At 35.5% G+C, this 20,886-nt stretch overlaps 2 protein-coding genes across 2 annotated transcripts; both read right to left on the reverse strand.

Annotated features, from left to right (window-relative positions):
* Positions 1–18,437: 18,437 nt before the first annotated feature.
* Positions 18,438–19,738, reverse strand: LOC131057129 (L-type lectin-domain containing receptor kinase SIT2-like). Its single transcript, XM_057991312.2, has one exon. The coding sequence runs from the start codon at positions 19,161–19,163 to the stop codon at positions 18,462–18,464; it is 702 nt and encodes a 233-aa protein (XP_057847295.1). The 5' UTR covers positions 19,164–19,738; the 3' UTR covers positions 18,438–18,461.
* Positions 19,708–20,454, reverse strand: LOC131057130 (L-type lectin-domain containing receptor kinase VII.1-like). Its single transcript, XM_057991314.2, has one exon. It carries the CDS (start codon positions 20,452–20,454, stop codon positions 19,708–19,710), a length of 747 nt encoding a protein of 248 aa, XP_057847297.1.
* Between the last annotated feature and the right edge of the window lie 432 nt (positions 20,455–20,886).

Here is a 20,886-nt window from a genome sequence, read left to right on the forward strand (position 1 = left end):
AATAAGATACTGTAAGTAAGGTCTATGTCTAATACCTGACACATAATATCCTTCTGTATTGGTCCGACCTGAATCGGCAACATTACGGTTCCTTTAGATGATCTTTCTTCATCATCATATGCCTTTATAGTAATCTTTTTGCGTGGATCAATAGACTCCTCTGAGAAGCCTAATGCACAGACAAGTTTTAAGGTACATATATTAAGCCCAACTCCTCCATCTATCAATACTCGTTTTACTCGATGTTTATAGATGATGACTTCAATATGGAGAGGAGTGTTATGTGGATGGCTTAATGAGATATTATCCTGCTCAGAAAAGGTGAGATTATGAGGTACTGTCATATGAGCGACCATGGCTTGGAATTTGTCATCATCCAAATCTTGAGGTACATTGGTTTCCAATAGCGCTTGTTCCAATATGTCTTTGTGTTTTGGCAAAAATTTTAGCAACTCTAGTATAGATATTTGAGCAGGAGTTTTGCGCAGTTGGTTGACTAAATCATATTGAATTTTGGGTACAGTGTTTTTTGTTGACATATGTCCCTTCAAGACATTTTTTTGAGCTCTGGTTGTTACGTTGACAGATTCATGATTATGCTGGTCTCGGATTGTGATGACGTTTACATGATTGTCTACAGTTGATATATGATTGATGGTGTTATTGTAAACGTGATTGATACAAGCCCCACGGGTATCGTTTGAACTTGAAGCTCCATCTTTGTTGTAGTTTGGAAGAGGATTCTTAAAGGCTCCATGGTCACTATTTGTCTTGAGACCATCCACTGTTAAATCACCTCTATCAAACATGTCTTGAACATTTTTTTTCAATCTCATGCAATCGTTCGCATGATGGCCTTTATTGCGATGGAAATCACAAAATTGTGATTCATTCCACCAAGGTGGTTTGACTTGTGGTTCATAGTTGCTAATTGCGGGTAAAGAGATAATTTTGTTTGCTAGGAGTTCTCTGAATGCTGACTCTAGTGATTGTCCCAATGGTGTGTAGATGCATTTTTGAAAATTGTTAGTGTTACCTCATGAATTGTTATTAGGCCCTCGATTTGTGTTATTGTTTTGAGCATTGTTGGTGTTATTGGTGTTGTTGGTATTGGGTTGACTTTGATTGGTATTCGGTGCATAAGCATTAGTATCTGGGTTAGCTCTTTGGGATTCTTTGTAGCTTGAGGATTTCCTGATAAGGCGAGCACGGGTTGTTTAGATTTTGGATCATGTGGTTCATTGCCTCCTTCGTTTCCATTGTTTTTGTTTTTGGTCCAGAATCTGGATTTGTCTAAGCTGTTGTTGTTTTGGTTATTGTAATTTGATGAACCTATTCCTTCTTTGAAGAATTTGAGTGTTCCTTTCTTGACACATGCTTCCTCTACTTGAATGTCGTTTTCTATCAGTTTAGCGAAAGATGGTATGCATTGGAGCTTGAGCCTGTAACTCATCTCACTATTCAAGTTATCGATGAAAATTTCCATTTTCTCCTTTTCAGAAATATCGTGAGGATATCATGAAACCATACAGCGCCAACGTTGAAGGAATACCATGAATGTTTCATTGTTTTTCTGTTTGGTGTTATAGACATCCAGCATTGTGATAGCATGTTGAATGTTATAGGAATACTGTGTTATGAATTTGTTGACTAGTTCATCAAATAATCTAACAGGAGGTGTGATTTTGGATAGCCACTCCATTGTTTGTCCTCCCAAGCTTCTTGGGAATAACCTCATCAGATAGGTGTCATCATGAGCGAATTCAAGACTCATGGTGCAGAATTCTCGTACATGATCACGGGGATCACTTTTCCCATTGTACTTGTCAAATTTGGGAATGTCTGAATTTGGAGGAAAAGGGACCATGTTCAATTGTCTGTCAAATGGATAAGGACAAATTTCATTTAATGAGTACCATACCGTTGTTCCTTGTTGTATGTCTTGCATTTGTCTTTGTAACATTTGCATTTGCTAAGTAAGAGAAACCAAAGGTGCATTATTTTGTCGAGGGAAGAAATCTCCCCTTGCATTGGTTCTCAGTTGAAAAGGTGTGTTGAATGGTATGTTTTGCTCCGATATGTTTTGTTCGGGTATATTCAGTTCTGGGATATTTTGTTTAGGTGTGTTTTGTTCGAGGTCTCAAATTTCTTCTTCTCTTTGTTGTTCTTGATATTCGTAATGTCGAGATCTTGTTCCGAAAATGTTTGTGTCTAAGTCTTCGAGAAGTTTAACTCCTTTACTTGTGAGCATGAGTAGATATTTTTCTTTGTCAGTCTCCATGAGTCATTCTACAAGCTTTTGAAAGGAAGCGCTTTCCTGACATTCTCAAAGGAGTTCATCAGTGATTTCAGGTTCCTCTAGATGTGGACCTTCAAAAGGATTAGATAACCTCCGATTCATGCTTGATTCTAGTGTTGTTTCGCTTTGTTTGTTTCATTGAGAGCAAGCAATAGGCATCTAGTAAAAACTTTATGTGATAAAGGGGATAAAATCCTCTTCGATGTGTTTCTCAGGGGTTGGTGGTTCGAATTGAGGTATGTTGTAAGTGATGCACTCGTCAGGAAAAAATGCAGGATTGATCTTTCCTCCTTGATTGATTTGTTGACTGAATGAGGACTTCTGGCAGAATGCTCTAGTCTTCAAAGGTTCTTTGTCAAATTCGTTGGATTTGTTCTAAATATAAAGTCGTACGTGACGAAGAAATGTTCGATGAGATTTGAAGAGTTGATGATTGATGTATAAAAATTTATTTCTTTTGGCAAATTTCAAAGGACTTGGTTGTTGTTTCTTCAACTGAGTGTTACGATAAATATTCTTTCATCTTAGAATATGAGGGTTAGTCATGCATAAGTGATTTAATGGTTTCCTTTGAGTTGTTTTTGGATTTAGTTTATCTTGTTTTGAAGACTTCAAGTTTTACTTTATCAAAGTGAAGGTTTAGATGCCCCCTCATGACAAAGTGTGCCAAATGATATGGATAAAGTTTTCCGATATGGAAACTTGATTTGACAACTTGGAGTTTTGAACAAGTGTGTTTGGGATAAAATCTGTGAGATAAGGACCTATTTGTCACTTGTGGTGATGTTTCCTGATTTTGATAGGATAGATATGTTTATCATGTAACCAGTTTTGGATGTTTGGATAACTTTTGTTTAACTAGAAATTTGCTCTAGAAATAGTTTTGAACACTCTGTTTTGGTATTCTGGTTTGACGAAAAATGAAGCTGATGAAAGGAGGTTTTCAAAAATGTTTTCAAAATTTTCAAAATTTATCACTATTTTGTCCCCTGTTTTTCTCGTTTTGATCACGCGCTAAAGCAGAGACAATATGCGCTACAGAAAGTTTTCAATGCGCTAAGGAAAAGACCACACGCGCTAGGCTGCCCCCGGCTACGTGGTAACTAGTTTAGACTGTTTATTTTTGTTTTCTGTTTTACTCAAAAGGTCATGTGCTAGTATGGGTTTGCTAAGCGCTAACTGATCAACTCTATGTGCTAGTGTTTGACTCCCACGCGCTAATCTGATGCTCCAATGCGCTAAGCTATTTTTCGGACGTGCTAATTGTTTCTTATTGTTTCCAAATTGTGATGAAGCGCTACTATGAATACCTGAAGCGCTGGGTGTAATCCTTGACGTGCTAAGTAATGGTTGATATGCGCTAAGATGTTGCTCTTACGCGCTAAACTGCCCTATTTTGACTGTTTTCTGTGATTTTGGTGCTTTGCCTCAAGTTTTCAATACTAATGGATGATTTTCTGAAGTAACAAATGCAAACACAGCACAAAATGCATAACCATTTTTGCCTAATCTAAACAATAAGTGTATATTCTGCGAGGATGTGTTCAAATCCCCAATGTTTTAATAGGTTTGGTTACAATGAATACACTTCAAAAAGACTCTTTATTCAAAGGTCATAAGTAATACCATAGCCCACTAGTCTCGATACTCCGTCACCTCAAATAGTCATGTCACCACCCAGAGGGCGCCCGTTTTCTTGCCTTTTGCCAGAAATTAACTCAAAGTGAATTGCTTCACAATTGAGTAGTTATCATGGGAGATATATGGTGAGCGATCTTGGCGGCGGATTCTTCCCCACCCTTGCACTATGATATTACAAATGTCTGGTTACTGACTCGGCTCAAGGTTTCTATTTCTAAGGTTCGTAATCAAGCTTCCTGTCGGTCGTCAGTGATAAACTCCCTCAAGAGGCTTCCCAACCTTTAGAACAAAGGCTTTACGTATCTCAAGGATACTGGGGGAAGACTAATCACTGCAGGCAACCGTTGAAAAGGACTTTCGTCACTTTCCACTTTTGATTATAGTGGGTTGGAACACTTGGCGTAAAGTCATTTCCCATTTAAGTCGTTCCCTTCACACCAGCCATAAATGGCTTTAAGAGTTTTTCAACCCCTCGTGAAGGCAAGCCTGCTAAAGGATGTAAATGCTTTAAATGACTAAAAGCATAAGAGTAGTCTGGCTTTTTGATCACCCAGTTAAGGGGAGAGCATATACCTTCTACTTTCGATACAAGACAATCAAGTTGTTCTTTTTATCCTTTCAATTCAATGATTTTCTAAAATCTATATGGAGATGTTGCTCCACAAAAACATGGTGTTTATTTTATCCCTTCAAAGCAGTGATTTTCTAATCTAGGAAAAGAACCTAGTCAACAAAGCAAAACTTCGATGTTTGGTCAACAGAAGAAATCCATTAAAAGGGGAAGATCTTCCCTCTTTAATTGTGAAAAAAATTTAAAGTGTGGTTCTTTTTCCTTGAAATTTTTTAAAATTGATCCTTTTATGCACCAAAGGATGGTGAAGTTCTTTTTAAACACCTTTGCTTTGCAAAATGGAAAAATTGTTTTGTTCTTTTTAGAGCCCAATTGAAAATTTCTCTCCTAGAAAAGCAAAAAAAGATTGTTTTTGTGGTTCTTTTTATAGCCCAAATAAGGTGAGTTCAATTTTATTTAACAAGAATTAAAAAGACTTTAAATTCTAACTAACTTAAACAAGTTAGTAAAAATTTAAACTATTTATAGTTCTAGAAATAAGACTAAGCTCCTCCCTGCAATAAGATGTCAGAAATCCTGTAAAAATACCCACCACAATAATAAGAAAAATACGGGTTTTTGTGGACTTCAACAAGTCTAACTTTAAACTCGGTTACAATTTTAATTTTTGCCTTCTGTCTGTGATGCGCTACAGAAAGGACTTTACGCACTACAAAACAACCTGGATGCGCTATCGAACAGACCTGATGCACTGAACTATTTTTTTGAATGCGTTGCTCTGTTGTTTTCTCGCGTCGAGACCTACAGGAAAATGTTAATAAAGTTAATACGCTAAGTGATAGTCTGTACGCGCTAAGGAATGAGTCCCACATGCTGAAATGTGAGCCGAATGAGTTATAATGTTGACCAGATGTGCTGAGGGATGTTCCCCATGCACCGATTCTTGTTTCCTGCGTACCTGCAAAAGTGGTTAGATTTAAAAACTGATTTGATTAGTGGGGTAGGGCCCCACGGTGGGCACCAAAAATGTATGTGGGGAAAGTGGGTTGATGAAACTCAATATATGAAAATATTCCAAAAGACTTGTCCACACACACACATGAGACTTCTTGGTGCAAGCTATGGAGCTATGAAGGATAGCTCAACTTCCCAAGGTTGGTTCCATGGTTCTCTATCTCACAAGGTCCCTCAAGCCAATGTCTTTGCTCTCAAATCACTAAGAAAAGTGACTTAGGGATGACTAATGCAAGAATAAGGGATGCTTTAGATTAATTCTAACATGAATGCATCCTATTTATGCATGTTTCTACAAAATGGATTAAACTAGATTATAAGATGACAAGGTTAGTAGCAATACTATCCTAACATGATATACTAGTTAATGATTTAAGCTAATGATAATAGAAATACTCTAAAATACATATTAGATTAATTCCTATTGCAAAGAGAGGCTAAATGCAAGCTAAAATTGAGCATAAATGAGATACTAAAAGCTTGGATCCTAAAATGGAGGGATGGAGAGCTCTATTTATAGTGAAAATAGGGCAATGGAGGGTCAAGATTGAAGGAGTTATCAAGGGTCAGGATTGAAAGTTATCAATCCATGTTTACAATTTTCACCAATGAAATGGTGACAATTGTCAACATAAGACTGTTTGAGAGGAGAGGTAGAAAGCATTAAATGCTTGAAGGGACATGATGGTTACCTTAAGAGGTAAGGATTAGGATTAGATTAGGGTTTATCCAATGGATAAAGCTTTTACCCAAAGGATAAACTCTTGTGCAAGGGATTAAGGAATAACCATGGTCAAAGCATTAAAGACTTGATGAGACCCTTGGGTTACATGAGGGTTGAGTTAGTCAAAAAGTCTCTAACCATGCAAGAGAGTTGAGTTAACCATTAATGGTTTGGAAGACTTTCAAGGTTAAGTTGTTGAAGACCTAAAGCCTTCAATGGTTTTCAAAGACTTTGAAAGTGTGAGAAGTGACTTCCCTTTGCTTAGGGATGTGACAATGATTAGGATAGGATTATGCTAATTAGAAGGAGTTAGAAGAATCTAGAAAGGATTTATGCATGCAAGTGGATTTTGTAGGAGAATGCAAGTGGGAGGAATTTTGGGATTTTCAGTTAAAATAAAATCATTTATTTCAATTAAATGGTGTAATTTGCATTTGGATAAATATTTAAATAAATATTAATTTATTTAAATGTGAATGTGAATTTTGGATTTAAATAAATCTTAATTTATTTACATGAGAAAAAGGAAGATAAAGCATTAAATGCCTGAAGACTTTGAGGGAAACCATTAAAGGCTTAAGAAGACTCTAGAAAGAAGCCATTAAGTTTGAAGACTTTAAATTTGAAGACTTTAAGTTTGAAGACTTTAAATTTGAAGACTTTAAGTTTGAAGACTTTAAGGGAAACCATTAAAGGTTTCAAGTGGGTGAGGATAAATAAGATTTTAAATAAATAATTTTTATTTAAAATAGTTGTGCAACTTGCATTTGTAGAAAAATACAAGTGGGTGGAGGATAAATAAGATTTTAAATAAATAATTTTTATTTAAAATAGTTGTGCAACTTGCATTTGTAGGAAAATACAAGTGGGTGGAGGATAAATAGGATTTTAAATAAATAATTTTTATTTAAAATAGTTGTGCAACTTGCATTTGTAGGAAAATACAAGTGGGTGGAGGACAAAGGATTAATTAAAATAAATTGTTTTATTTCAATTTGGTTGCAAGTTGGAGATTTAAATAAATTAGATTTATTTAATTGGGGTAAACTATTTAATTAAATGTAAATTTAATTAAAAGTAGAGAGAAGGGGTTTATTTAAATAAATCATTTTATTTAATTAAATGATATAAAGGGCTTAAGTGAATTTAAATAAATAAATTGAATAATTTATTTAATTAAATAGAAGAATGTGGTGATTTAATTAAATTAGATTTAACTAAAATAGAGGAATGAGAATAAAATGAATATTAAATATTCATTTAGGAATATGGTCATTTTTATACGTCTACAGTAGTATGTCCATGTGATATTACATGTGTATCTTGGCTTGGGCTTATCATTTTTCATCCTTGGGCATGATGAAGTAGGAGATAGTTATGTATGGAATGGTGATCACATCAAACGTGTTACAAATGTTATTGTTAAGTCTATGAGCATAAATGAGTTAGTTGGTACAACATGGTTCTACCTTTTGTAAATAGATCATAAATTTGTTGGAGTTCCCCTTTGCTCTTGCAAGGTATATGACACGTGGAAGAATGTTGGAATTAGGTGTTCCCTACACCTTGCAAATCCTTTCTATTTTTAGCCTATTTATTTATTTTTTATTTTATAATATTTTTGTGTCCTTATAGAAAATGGCATCCCACATATGAACTGACCATTTTTCCATGTGATTCCTTGGTATGGTGTGTGTGTGTATAAGAACATGTAAGAGAATAATGTCATGTAAGATGTGTAGGGACAACTATGCTATTTTAAGTGCATATGTAATAGATTTTTTGAGCCTTGTAAGAGCATATAAGAGGTAGGTTACAAAGTGGAGTAGGAACCTTGACCCACTTATGACACATCATTGATGAGTCCAACATGGAGTGTGGGTTGTGAGAATTCTTACTATGGTACTTTAAGACATTGTTTATGCCGATGGTAATTCCTTTTGGTAGTTTTCTTCGGCTTCTTGTGTCTATGTTAAGGATATGAACCTAATATTGTATTATATATATTTTATCGTTAACATACATATAGAATTGGTGTTTTGGAGGCTAGGGTTTTCCTATTGAAGTTTTACCTTAAGTATATATAAATATATGCTCTCCTCTTTCTATGCTTTTATACTTCTTCTGTCATTCATTCTTTTATGTGTTGATTTAAATAAGATTATGATGTAATTTTTTGTAGATTTGATATTATCTCTTCATAAGAAAAATGTAGGGAAAATTCTATCTATTTAAACTTAATGAGAATGGTTTATTAACATTGGTAAATTTGAATTTTTTTTATATACATTCAATGTACATACATGGTTCTTCCCTCAAAATAATTGATTCATATTCATGCTCATGTTAATTTGTATTCTTGAAATACCATGAACATGAACACATTGAATCTTCTAGGTTTAGTTTTAAACCATACAACACAATATAAATCTATAAACAAGTTTACACTAGATATGCACTTTGGGACCACCATAAATTTCCCACTTTAAGGCATGTGGATCCTCTTAATTCTCCTATGCACACATAGACCTCCTTGATGATATCATTGGGTCCAAAGGGTCAACTGAAATTAATTTTTGTTTTTCATTTTATTCCTAATTCCTTTAGTTTACTTTTTTACGCATTAACTAGATTCATTATAAAAAAGCATTTGGTGGCCACTTGCTAGTTTGGAAACTAAAGTACACCCATGGTTGTTCATAACAAAAATTCCTAGAAAGAAAATTAGATTGAGGCTAACATAAAATTTCATCAGGTCTATGTGACATATAAGCATCCTCAAACATCAACATTACCATGAATCAAACTCAAAGTATCATATAATATTAGCTTGAATTAAAAATTTAGTTTTTTAGTGAGTCTTTAGATACATGTGAATTTAAACATGTCCTAGTGAAAATTAAAAAAAATTGATTAAATTTACATTATAGAACTCGTGGGGTTTGTTATTGGTAGGGACAAAACTAAATTTTGAACTTTGATGTAATTAGTTACATATTTTACAATCTCCATGTTTTAAATGCTAAAAATGCTTGCCTTCAATTTCCTAATAATTTTATTTTTTTGGTCGGTAATAAGATTGTAAATTCATTAAATTGGGTTTTTGGCCTAGTCCAAACTAGGTGGGGCTACATATAAGGAGCTACCTCCTCACACAAACTACTCTAAAGAAATAGAGATCCATAAATAAGCCAAAACTAGACAAAACTATCTAGCCTTATCTTTAGAGTGAGAACGAAGTAGCATATGACACGAATCATCTTGCTTCCATCCCTCTTCCATCTCCTCTCCCTCTCCAACCCTCTTCCATCTCCTCTCCCTCAAGTTGAGACCGACCTTCAATGGGTAGTCCCTCCTTCCCCTTGTCTCATGAAGACTCAACTTCATTAGATTCCAAACAATCTCGTACTAATAGAGTTTCCAGATTCTTCGACTCTAGAACTAGGTTAGTCACATTCCCCTTAGAGATCCTAGTTGGAAGAGATTCCACCCCTAACTCTTCAAAACATAAATCTTTACCAATTGGGGCCTGTGAGCAATTCACTGTATTATCAACTACTTTCTCCATTGATTAATGGGAAGTAGAAACATCTCTCCACTAAGTTGTAGTTTCAAACTCTTTGTTTGACACGCTAAGAAGCTATGTGGCTTGTCTGAAAACATCTCCTACATATAAAATTCAAAGTTTTAATAGATATCTCCTCTAAGGGTACCACAGTAGCATTATCTCCACCAAAATTTGTGGATAAGTGGAGTGCAAAATATTTGATGAACCCTCATCCACTATTAAATATTTGCCTAAAGAGTTCCTTAACGTTTTAAAATAAGAATCAAACCAAAAATGAAGAGGGAGATTCAGAAGTCTAACCCATAAAAGAATCAAGTCAAAAGATTCAGTGGATGGATTGGAATTCATGTGTCATGGCTTCAACATTAGCATAAATTTGTCCTCCCAACACCATTGATGGTCACATATCACCATACTTCTATCTTTCACATTTTTAAAAACTACAATTAAAAAACTACACGCACTTGGATAAATTTGAACACAGCCATCCAAAATCGGTTCCCAATTCTCATAAATCCATTTATGAAAATCTTTTAAACTCGGCCAAATACCTTTGAAGCAACCAATCAATCTTAGCCTTGAAAACACACTCACATTATGCTCCACTTCCATTTCAATCTCTCTAGAAAGCTCCAGCGAAATTTATTTTGCACAGGGGTGCACAACATCCCTTGACCCTAACACCATATCCCTCACCGCAGTCGTCCTGGGAGGCACCTACGTAACACCAGATAATGAGGGAAGGCCAAAAAGAGGCCCACCTGAGAGACTAAACCGATCCCTCACCATCAAAGAGAGTGAAAGCCCTTGACTGCTCAATCCCCTAAAACCCCTATCAAGTACCTGCAACGACTCCATTCTTATTTGCCCACTATGAATTCTATATGTTAATTTCCAAATAAATATTATCATGTGTCTTAATGTTTCTTAATAAACTACCAAAATTTAACCACGATTTCATCAACATCGTTGTGTCTTAAACATCACTTTCAATATTTTTTAAAACAAACCCTCTATAAACTAGTAGTTACTGAGGGTTGTTAGCGTATGTAGAAGGGGGTGGGGTTTTGTAACTAACATTCCAAATCTACAGATCGATTTGCATAGGTTGATTAAAGGAAATGACATTCACTGTATTAGTCTAGTACATTTGTTATCATGATTATTGTATTTGATTATATTGTATTTTTAGAGATTGTAAAATTATCTTAGATATTTTAAGGATTCTTTTTATTATAATAAATTTTGTTTACTAGTGGAAGTGTTCAAGCATATCTATTTATTTTATACTTATTACATACACTTAAAAGAAAAATACAAGTAGACTTATAAGATTTTAAGCATATAATTGTTTTATTTGTAATCTTGTATCACATTGAATAAAAATAAGCTTAAGATTTACACACATGTTTATTTCTAGAATTTAAGTTGGATTCTATTAGCCACTTGACCAAGACATTAATCTCCCATGCACTTAAAATTTGTCCATGTTCTTTCAACATTTTATATAGTTTCAATTATTCTATTAGTTTACATAATATAATGTTTTAAATAGTCTTTAAAAAATATAAGTAACAATTTCCATTGTCATTAATTACAATGGCTACATGTTGACTACATTTTACATGATATTGTACATGTTCTTTTTTCCATAACAAAATTTAATCTACTATTGTAAAAATACTTCTCAGCATATAACCCAATGCATCAGCTGTCAGCACATATAAAAATGGAGCTAAAGGACATCCTTGACGAATAGATCTCTGAAGAGAAAAGGGATTCGTCATCATATTGTTGATAATAATTCATGCATTGGCATCTTGAAACAACATTTGAATATGAGCTCGAATTTTAGAGTTGAACTCCAACCATTGAAGCATGCTAAGGATGAAATTCCATCGAATCTTGTCATATGCCTTATCAAAATCAAGTTGATAAGAATAATATTTTGCCTAGTTTGTTGGGCCCATTCACAAGTTTCCCAAGCCAAAACTAGTTTATCAAGAATATATCTTCTGGCAATAAAACCAATTTGTTTAGTTCGAACAATCATTTGCACCACAAGCTTTATCCTAATAGCCAAGGCCTTTGCCATGATTTTGTAAAAAGTATTGAGAAGCGTTATGGGATGCCAACCAGAGATAGTATCCTCGTTAATAATTCCCATTATGTTGATGACAGTTTGTTATTTTTGTAAAACTCGAAAAAGGATATTTCCAACATGATGGATATCTTGGAGCTATATTGTGTTGCTTTTGGATCCAAGCTTGCTCATGATAAGACTAAAATTTTGATGATACAAGTTGGGTCTACTCCTCATTAGATACCTCAAGAATGGAAACAGATTAAGCATGGAGAAATTGTGAGGTATCTTGGGATACCATTTGATCTTGGGGTTCCTCTATTTGATATGTGGAGCTGGTATCTCAATAGAGTTAAATCTAAACTTTTTAACTAGGTTAATGAATTCCTTTCACTAGCAAAACAAATACAGGTTGCCAATAAAATCTTCCTTGCTACTCATGTTTATTGTTCCTCTTGTTAGATGTCTTCTAACAAAGGCTATGGGGACTTAATCAAAATTATTTGTTGATTTTTGTGGACTAAATGGGATTGAAGCAATGGCTTTATTGCCACTTCTTGGACTCGATTTATTCAACCTAGATGTAAAGGAGGGTTGGGGTTAATTGACCCAAAAACTCAATGGATTTGTTTAGTGACAAAATGGATTATTAGAGCTATAAAAGGAGATGAACCATGGAAAATCCTTATACGAAATTGAATTAACCTTGCCTCAATTAAAGGCAAATGGTAGGTTGTGCGTTGTTTTAATAAAATCGGACTTTATGCATCTTTTTTTCCATTAAAGCTTCTCCTACTGTTCAATCAATTCGAAAGGCTTGACAATGTACTTGTCAACTTATAAGGTAGAAAGATGCCTCACTTCAACATGGGTTCAGTTTCTCCACTTCATCTATTTGGTGGAACAAACATATCTTGTACCATGGGCACCATTTGTCTTTAAGTTTTCGGAAACAATCTTATTTCATGCATAAGAAAGGGATCAATACAATTGGGGACCTTTGAGATTTTACTACCCTTAATTGGTTACCATGGCATATTGTTGACTTTCATTTAAATCTCAGCAACAAATTCAAACCATTTGTGATTTTTGTTCAATCCTTGGTGCCACTTGAGCTATCTATGAAGCTATGCACTCCTATTCAATGTAATTTTTTCAAAGACTAGCTATGGTTATCAACTTATCCTTTCCTATTTTTTTCCTTCAAAAAGATATACTTACAATTGCTTCCTAATTTGCCTTTGAAATCTTGCCTAAACATTAAATGGAATTGCAAGTTTAGTGAAAGATTTTGGGCAAAACTTTATTCTCAAATATGAAAATCAAAAATCAATGTTGAGGCCCAGTTAATGGCTTGGAAGATACTACATTGCAAACTCCCCATTGGGGGCAAGTTGAGGTGTATTATGGTCCAACCCTTTAATTGTCCCTTTTGCCATGGTCGAGAAGATATAAAGCACATTTTCTAGGGTTGCCAATTTGTTAAGAAACTTTAGAATTCTATTTTTCAAGACTTGCCAACCATTTTTTAACACAATCTCAGTTGGAAAGAGGCCTTACTTGGGGTTGGGCTTCATAATAATATTATTGTTTTTTATTAAGGAAAACAAGTTTTTAAGGGACCAGAAACCCTATACAAGATAGGTTTTAGAAGGACCTGCAACCTGAACCGAAAGATAAACTTGAAAGTCCACTCAAAGAAACAAAACACAAAAGAGACGCGGCACAACCAAACAACAAAAGGGGGAACAACACAAAGGGACCCCCAACAAAATCCAGCGGGCTGCAAAAGACAGCAGCCCCAACCCAATCAGGATGGATCAAGAATTTGATCTGCCCTTGTGGGATCAAAGAGTCATATCAAAAGAGGACTAGGACAATTTAGATTTTTTTCTTTTAACAGTAATCCATCCCTCCTCAACCCTAGCAGCAACCTTTTGCCAAGAGGATGGGTCCAAAATAGAGGACCTCCCATCACCAAGAGGAACAGAGCCAACATCGAGAGAGGCAGGGACAATAGAAGTCAGAGAATCAGACAAAGGTCCAACAGCAATCTGGGAAGCAGGAAGGCCATCTACCGAAGAAGAAGATCCAACATTTTTCAAATGATCAATCGAGATGCCACCGCAAGCATCCACACACTCCTGAGGCAAAGCTACACCAGAAACAGAGGCACAATACCATCAGCCTGAGGAACCTGCGCAACCACCTAGGAAAAGCTTTTCTTTTTAACACAATAGTGTTCAGAGAAGGCAACCTTCCACCAAGAAGCAGATTTTTTTTTCTTTTTATTAGTTTCACACTGTGCAACAACATGTCTAATCTAGAAGCACTTTCGACATCTAAAGGGGATACTCTCAAAGTCGAGTGGTTGGACCTAAGATCCAAAGGAAGATTCAATCTCTATCTCAATTGGAAGCCCTTTAGAAACATCCATGTTAACCAATATCCGAGCATAAGTAGAATAATAAATTTGGAAAGAATCCTTATCAACCATTAAGAATACGCCTAAAACCTCCCCTACTTCCTCTAGTAGAGAGTATGTCCATAGATGAAGGGGAAGGTTAGGGAGCCTAACCCAAATAGGAATCTCATTAAATGAATCAGTAGATGGGTTAAAACCCGAGAACCAAGGTTTAACCATCAAAACAAATTTGTCCTCCCAGCTGAAAGGATTAATACTTAAAATTTTTGATCTATCCTCAACATATTCAAATTTAGCAATGAAAAAACCCTTGGCTGAAGGAAAAATGTTAATTGAACCTTTTAAGAGCGGTTCCCAGTTTTGAGAAATCCAAGTGTGCAGCTGAGGGAAGCTAGGCCAAAAGCCCCGAAACCTACAAATCAAACCATGAGATTCAAACACAGAGGAGTTATGGATAACCTCCTTTTCAGTATCAGCAGACATCCTGAAAACCAAGGGTTTGCACACAGTAATAGCCACAGGGCCCAAGCCACGTGCAACCCGCTTAGTATCTGAGTGCACCGGATGCACCAGATTGCCATCCACCATATTACCAGCAGCAACCGAGGCAAGAGGCGTAGAAGCTCCCGGACCCCCCACCAAGGCACGAACATAAACCTCCGCCAAGGCCCCAATCGCAGCAGCCACGCTAGGGGGTGCAGCATTCGGGAGAGGAGGCGGGATGACATCCGCAGTCGGTTGAAGCTGGGTGGCTGCAGTAGAAGGCCGTAGGGCGGCAGGCTTCCCAACGGCTGCAACAGACGACCTTAGGGCAGCGGAAGGCTTCGCAGCGGTAGGCATTGCGATATTCCAAAAAATAAGAGTGAGAAATCAAAAAATTCCTAGAATGACCAATGTTAGCAATATCACCCTATAATAATGTTATTGTTGATGGAGTTCGACATGTTACTTTGTTGCACTTATGGAGAATCAGATGCAAAGTGGTATTTAATAATCATCATGATCATCAGGAATTTGCAGTTTTAAAGTTTTACTCTGACATTTTTTATTCTTGCATCTCTTTTCTCTCATCTTTAGGAGGATGCTAGGAAGATTTTAAAGTTGGAATTCCAAATTTGTACCATCAAACACCAAGTGGCTGAGCTACTCAAGAATAGGAAGCTCTGTATTGCTCAAGGTCTTTGAATTAGCATCGCAGCTGATTGCTTTTCTCCCAACTGTGTTATAGTTGTTCTCTTATTCAATTGTATTTTCATGATTTGATCACATGTAATGTTGCTATGTTCTCTTATGTTTTATGTGTTGCTACTATGAGACTCAGCTAGTTTGTTGTTATGTGCTACTCAACTGGTCCTTGTTGTCTTCTGTTGTTTATATGAACATGTCATAGTTGTCTTTGATCCTTCTTGACAGTGTTTTGACTACCAATCTTATGTAATTCTTTTGCATTACTTCAATAAATAAATTAAAAAAAATCTCAATTTCATAACAATTGTTTTACTTAATCATTAAACATATTCACAATCTATATTAAAAGTGCAAATTATTTTTATTTGAAATCAATTTTAACATCTCAAAACGCTTCAATTTTCAAAACTATTAAAAATAAAAAAATTTGAAAGCTTGAAAATATAAGAACAACCATCTCTTCAAAATTAAATATATTAATTTACTTTTATCAATAAAAATAACAATACATAAAAATATACAAGTGTCAATAAAAAACCTACACGTAATATTCTTCAATATCAATATTGTTTGAAGATGCTTCATTTATCTTCCTCCTTAAAAAAGATGAGACTTTTTTGGCCCAATTATGGTGTTCCTTCATTTCTTTGTAGATTGTAATACAACGTTAAGACTTTTCTATAGCGTTTTTGTAAAAGGTGGATGATAGCAATGGGTGCATTAAAGACTTAAACAGTATTCTCGCAAAAGGTAGACTAGCCACCACTTGAAGTCACCCTCGTGTAGGAGAAAAAAGGAAAGAAGAAAACTACCACTACGGTCCACTTCACTTGAGAGGAAAATTGATGTGTAGAAAAATGAAGTATCCAACTAAAATTTATATTTAATTTTGATATAGATTATTAAAATATTGAATGATTAGATATTATAAAAAAATGTCATAGAGAAGAAAGTAGTTTAACATATAATGTAATCAATATATACTTCTTCGGGTATCAAGGCAAGGACCTATTTGCAAACATTGACATGTTAAAATTATCTTGTTATCTCTTTCTATCACATATTTTGGACATGTCTCAATTTTTTAATGCTAATTGTTTACGTTACATTGTCAAAGTAATGTTATCACATGGCATAACATATCTTAATAAATTGTCAAATTTTGACCATAATTTCATCAGCATCATTGTGCCTTAATCATCACTTTCAATGTTTTTAAAACTAAACACCGTATATATGATTAGGTATTGGGAGTTAGGAAGCATGTATAGAAGGGAGTGGGGTTGTACAATTGGTGTTCCAAATCTTCTACATAGCACTTTGCATAGGTTGATTAAAGGAGATGGCATTCACTATGCTAGTCTTATAAAAATCATGAAGCTACCTTTTCTCTACACCACATAGTCATGTATCGTGATAAAGCCTCGTAATCATAGGGGTGTCTACTTAATCTCAACTCTAATATAGCTGATCAAAAAAAAAAAAAATTGTCACACTAGTGTTGTGCAAGTTGATTTTAATACTATCAAAGTTTCCTAATTCTAGTTATTGAGTAGCTTTTGATAATGTCACGATGCTACCCAAAAGAATAACCAAATATCTCTGGAACCCTTCAATCATAATTTAGATTGAGATTTGTATATTATATTTATGATTTTACTTATTTTGACGATTTGTTGTAATATATGGTGTGGTAAGTGTTAGTGGATTGAGATGTATAAGTACTTTTTAATCAAAACTTTCTCTAAGATGGTATGTCGTTTTTTAGCTTATAGAGGATTTAATGTTTGAGATGACAATAAAATTAGTTTTGACTTAGACGTAGGTGCAAGTGATGAATTTGGTTGATAAGATAGAAATGAGAGGGGGATATACAAATTTAACCTAGAAATAAATACATAAGATAGTCACTAAAAATTTAGGGGTATATCAATTAGATTAGTGTATGTAGTAAAATGAAATTACAAGAAAAATATATGAAATCCACATAATCTCTATGAGGAAATAAATGAAAACAAGTATTCAAAATCCACAACATAAAAGAATAACAAAACATTCTCATATTAATATAACACTATATATACCTTAAAAAACCCCTTTGAAAAAAACTTAGCCTCCAATAATACCCACACAACTTAATGTATTATCTCAAGAATAAGATTACACTCCACTTGTAGAGTCTCCATGGAAGGCCTTCGAATTATCAAGAAGCTTAGTTGCACTCCTACATTTGAACAAGCAAATGAGAAATATTTAGTCACACATTATGAATCGATGCTTATTGTAATGTATATAACTTGAAATTATGATCAACTTAAAAAACTACTCGTGTTAATATCAAATTTATCAAAAGAAAGTAGCATATTAATATTTTTTTATTGAAACAAAGCAAAAAATAGATACCTAAAAAAGAGCAGCAAATAGGTTGTCAAAATAAGAAGAAATCAATTACAAGTCAGTCCAAAATAACGTATAATATCAGTTTAACAAAATGACTTTGATCACCAATGAAACATTACAACAGCAGATTTACACTTTGAACTTCAATAAATGTTGCATCTATCGTATGGTGTCTTTTTCATGTAGTTGGAGAATTTGATATTTAATGACATCCAATTGTTTGTCGGACTTCACCTGCTCTTTGGATACCCCTTGTAGTTGAGAGCATAAATAGACAATTTAGAAAATGAGATCAAAATAAACCCTCTGTGCTTCCTATGAATAAACTGCAATTGAAATGATTTCTTTTTGAAAATATGAATGATAAATCATAGAATGTAGTACAGACTTCCATACATATAAAACAACAACAACATTTGAAAATCTTATATCATTAAAATATAAGTATTATTAACTTCTTTGACATGTACTAGATATGCAATGCACCGTAAAATTGAAAAAAAAAAACTGAAAAGATCACCCGGTTCGCCCAATCCGCGGCTACAGCCCTAACGTCCCTCCAAGGAAGTGGAACGGTAGGCATATGTACTGTAATTGTCTGAGCTCTCTGTCATTGGACTTTGTTCACACATGTCAAGCGAAAGTGAAATGAGGGATGCTTCCCCTTGAAGAATTTGCAGCACTTGCCTCATGTTCGGTCTGGCTTTCGGTTGAGGATCGGAACAGAGCAATCCCAAATGGAGCACTCTCTCCATTTCATCCTCAATGTATTCACCATTAAGCTTTGGATCCGCTGCATCCAATTGCTTCTCGTTGTCCTGCAACTCTCTCAGCCAGTCCAACAAACCAATTTGAGGGGCATCAGGAAAGGGAGTCACAGGACGCCTTCCGCAGGCAACCTCCAACATTAAAACCCCAAAGCTGAACACATCGGAATCGGGAGTGGCCTTTCCGGTGTGTGCTACTTCTGGTGCGATGTACCCTGGCGTTCCCATCACACGAGTGCTCAAGTAATTGTCATCATGCTTATACAAACGAGCAAGCCCAAAATCCCCCAATTTTCCATGAAGCTCCGAATCCAACAAAACATTGCTGGACTTGATGTCTCTGTGCACTACTCTCTGTTCCCATCCTTGGTGAAGATACAGCAGTCCAGCAGATACATCCCGTAGAATCATGTACCTCTGAGCCCATCCCAGCACTCCTCCAGAATTCTCAAAAATCAATTTGTCCAAGCTTCCGTTGGGCATGTAATCATACACTATGAAAAGCCATTTACCTCGCCTGCAGTAACCCCTGATTTGCACAAGATTCCGGTGTTGTAAACGCCCCAGACTTGAAATCTCTGCTACGAATTCCTTCACTCCTTCCCTGCTCTCTCGGAGGAGACATTTGACAGCAACTTCAAGGCCGTTACTAGGAAGAACTCCTCTGTAAACCTTGCCAAAGCCTCCACATCCTATGACTTGCTCCTCTCTGAAACCCTTGGTTGCAATGGCTAAGTCTCTGTAGCTTAATCTATGAGGCCAATATTCCACCTCCCAATCTTCAATTGGGTCTCTGCGTTTCTTTCATTTAAACCACATTACTGCTCCTGCTGCAACCCCGAGTACTAGGAAACCACCCAAACCGGTACTAACTGCGACTATTAGTGGCAAATTGTTGGATTTGGGGTTCCTCTGTAAAATAGGCTTCAGCATAGATGTATTCAGGGCAGGTGCCTTTCCCTTTGTAGAGAAGCTCCAGGCAAGGATGTAATTTCCTGCAATTGTTAATCCTGTTGATGCTGAGAAACTATCCTGTTGATGCTGAGAAACTAACATACATTTCTTCTTCAAGAATGCTGGACAAACTCAGATTCTCCATAGATATCAGGGGAATTTCTGGGCGAAGAGAACCAGCAGGGGCTACACTTACATTGAGCTCCTTTTGAAGATGATCATAGTCAATCCAAGCTTGTATATTCTGTCCACTCTTGAGATCCAGCTCTAAAAACTGATTGCCAATCCAATAACCTGCAGACTTAGACTCTATGGAGATTAAAGAGTTGAGATCTACCCCCACATGATTGCCATTAATGTCATTGAATTCTTCGTTCTTTACTATGTCAAACTCTACTGCAAACAGATGATTGGAAGACTGTCCCATGCTCGTAAACTTGTCGAACAGACCAAGGTGTTGACCGGTTGCAGCTTTGTCTTGCGATGCCCGAGGCGTTATGATAAAGGCCAATCCATCTCCGGCCATTGAAAGATCTGAAGGAGGGAGTATGCAGAATACAAAGGTAGTGCTGAATGAAAATGTTTCATCCACGGACCCGCCATCTTTCATACGCACAGGTTCTGAATATAAAGCTCTGCCCTTGATGAATTCTGCCTGATCGGTGAGGCGGATACCTACATCGGGGATCACTGTTGCACTTCCAGACAGATTTACGAAAGAGAAACTAGTTTCATCGATGAAGTCCGTTTGAGCTTCGACGGCTGGCCCAGGACAGAGGAGGACGAGGAAGAGTGCAACGACCACAGGCGAGTTTCCCATAGGGATAGGTGGTCAATGGAAGCTTATGCAGTTCTACTTGAATAACAAAATGAGAAATGCCTTAACCTTCAAACAGTCAATAAAGATGGTCAATAATAATTTTGGACTTCAAAACTGGTAGGCAGGTGTTCTATTTTATTGTAAAATAATATTTTTTAATTTAAAACATTTAATATTAATAATAATCTTTCAGAAATTTTTATTCAATAATATATTTTTATCTATTATAAGGGACAAATATATATCATGAGACTATTCTATAATAATCAACATGCTAACCAAAGAGTTAGTAATAACTTGGGATTTTTTGGCTTTTTGGTGTTAGTAATATTGTGAGTATTTTAACCATCTTCGAATTTTCTATAATCAAAATTAGAAATAACATAATCTTTTTTTGTAAGATTTTCCTTTTCAGATTCTTTGTATTCATAG

This window comes from Cryptomeria japonica, chromosome 7, assembly GCF_030272615.1.
Source record: "Cryptomeria japonica chromosome 7, Sugi_1.0, whole genome shotgun sequence".
Taxonomy (NCBI): Eukaryota; Viridiplantae; Streptophyta; class Pinopsida; order Cupressales; family Cupressaceae; genus Cryptomeria; species Cryptomeria japonica.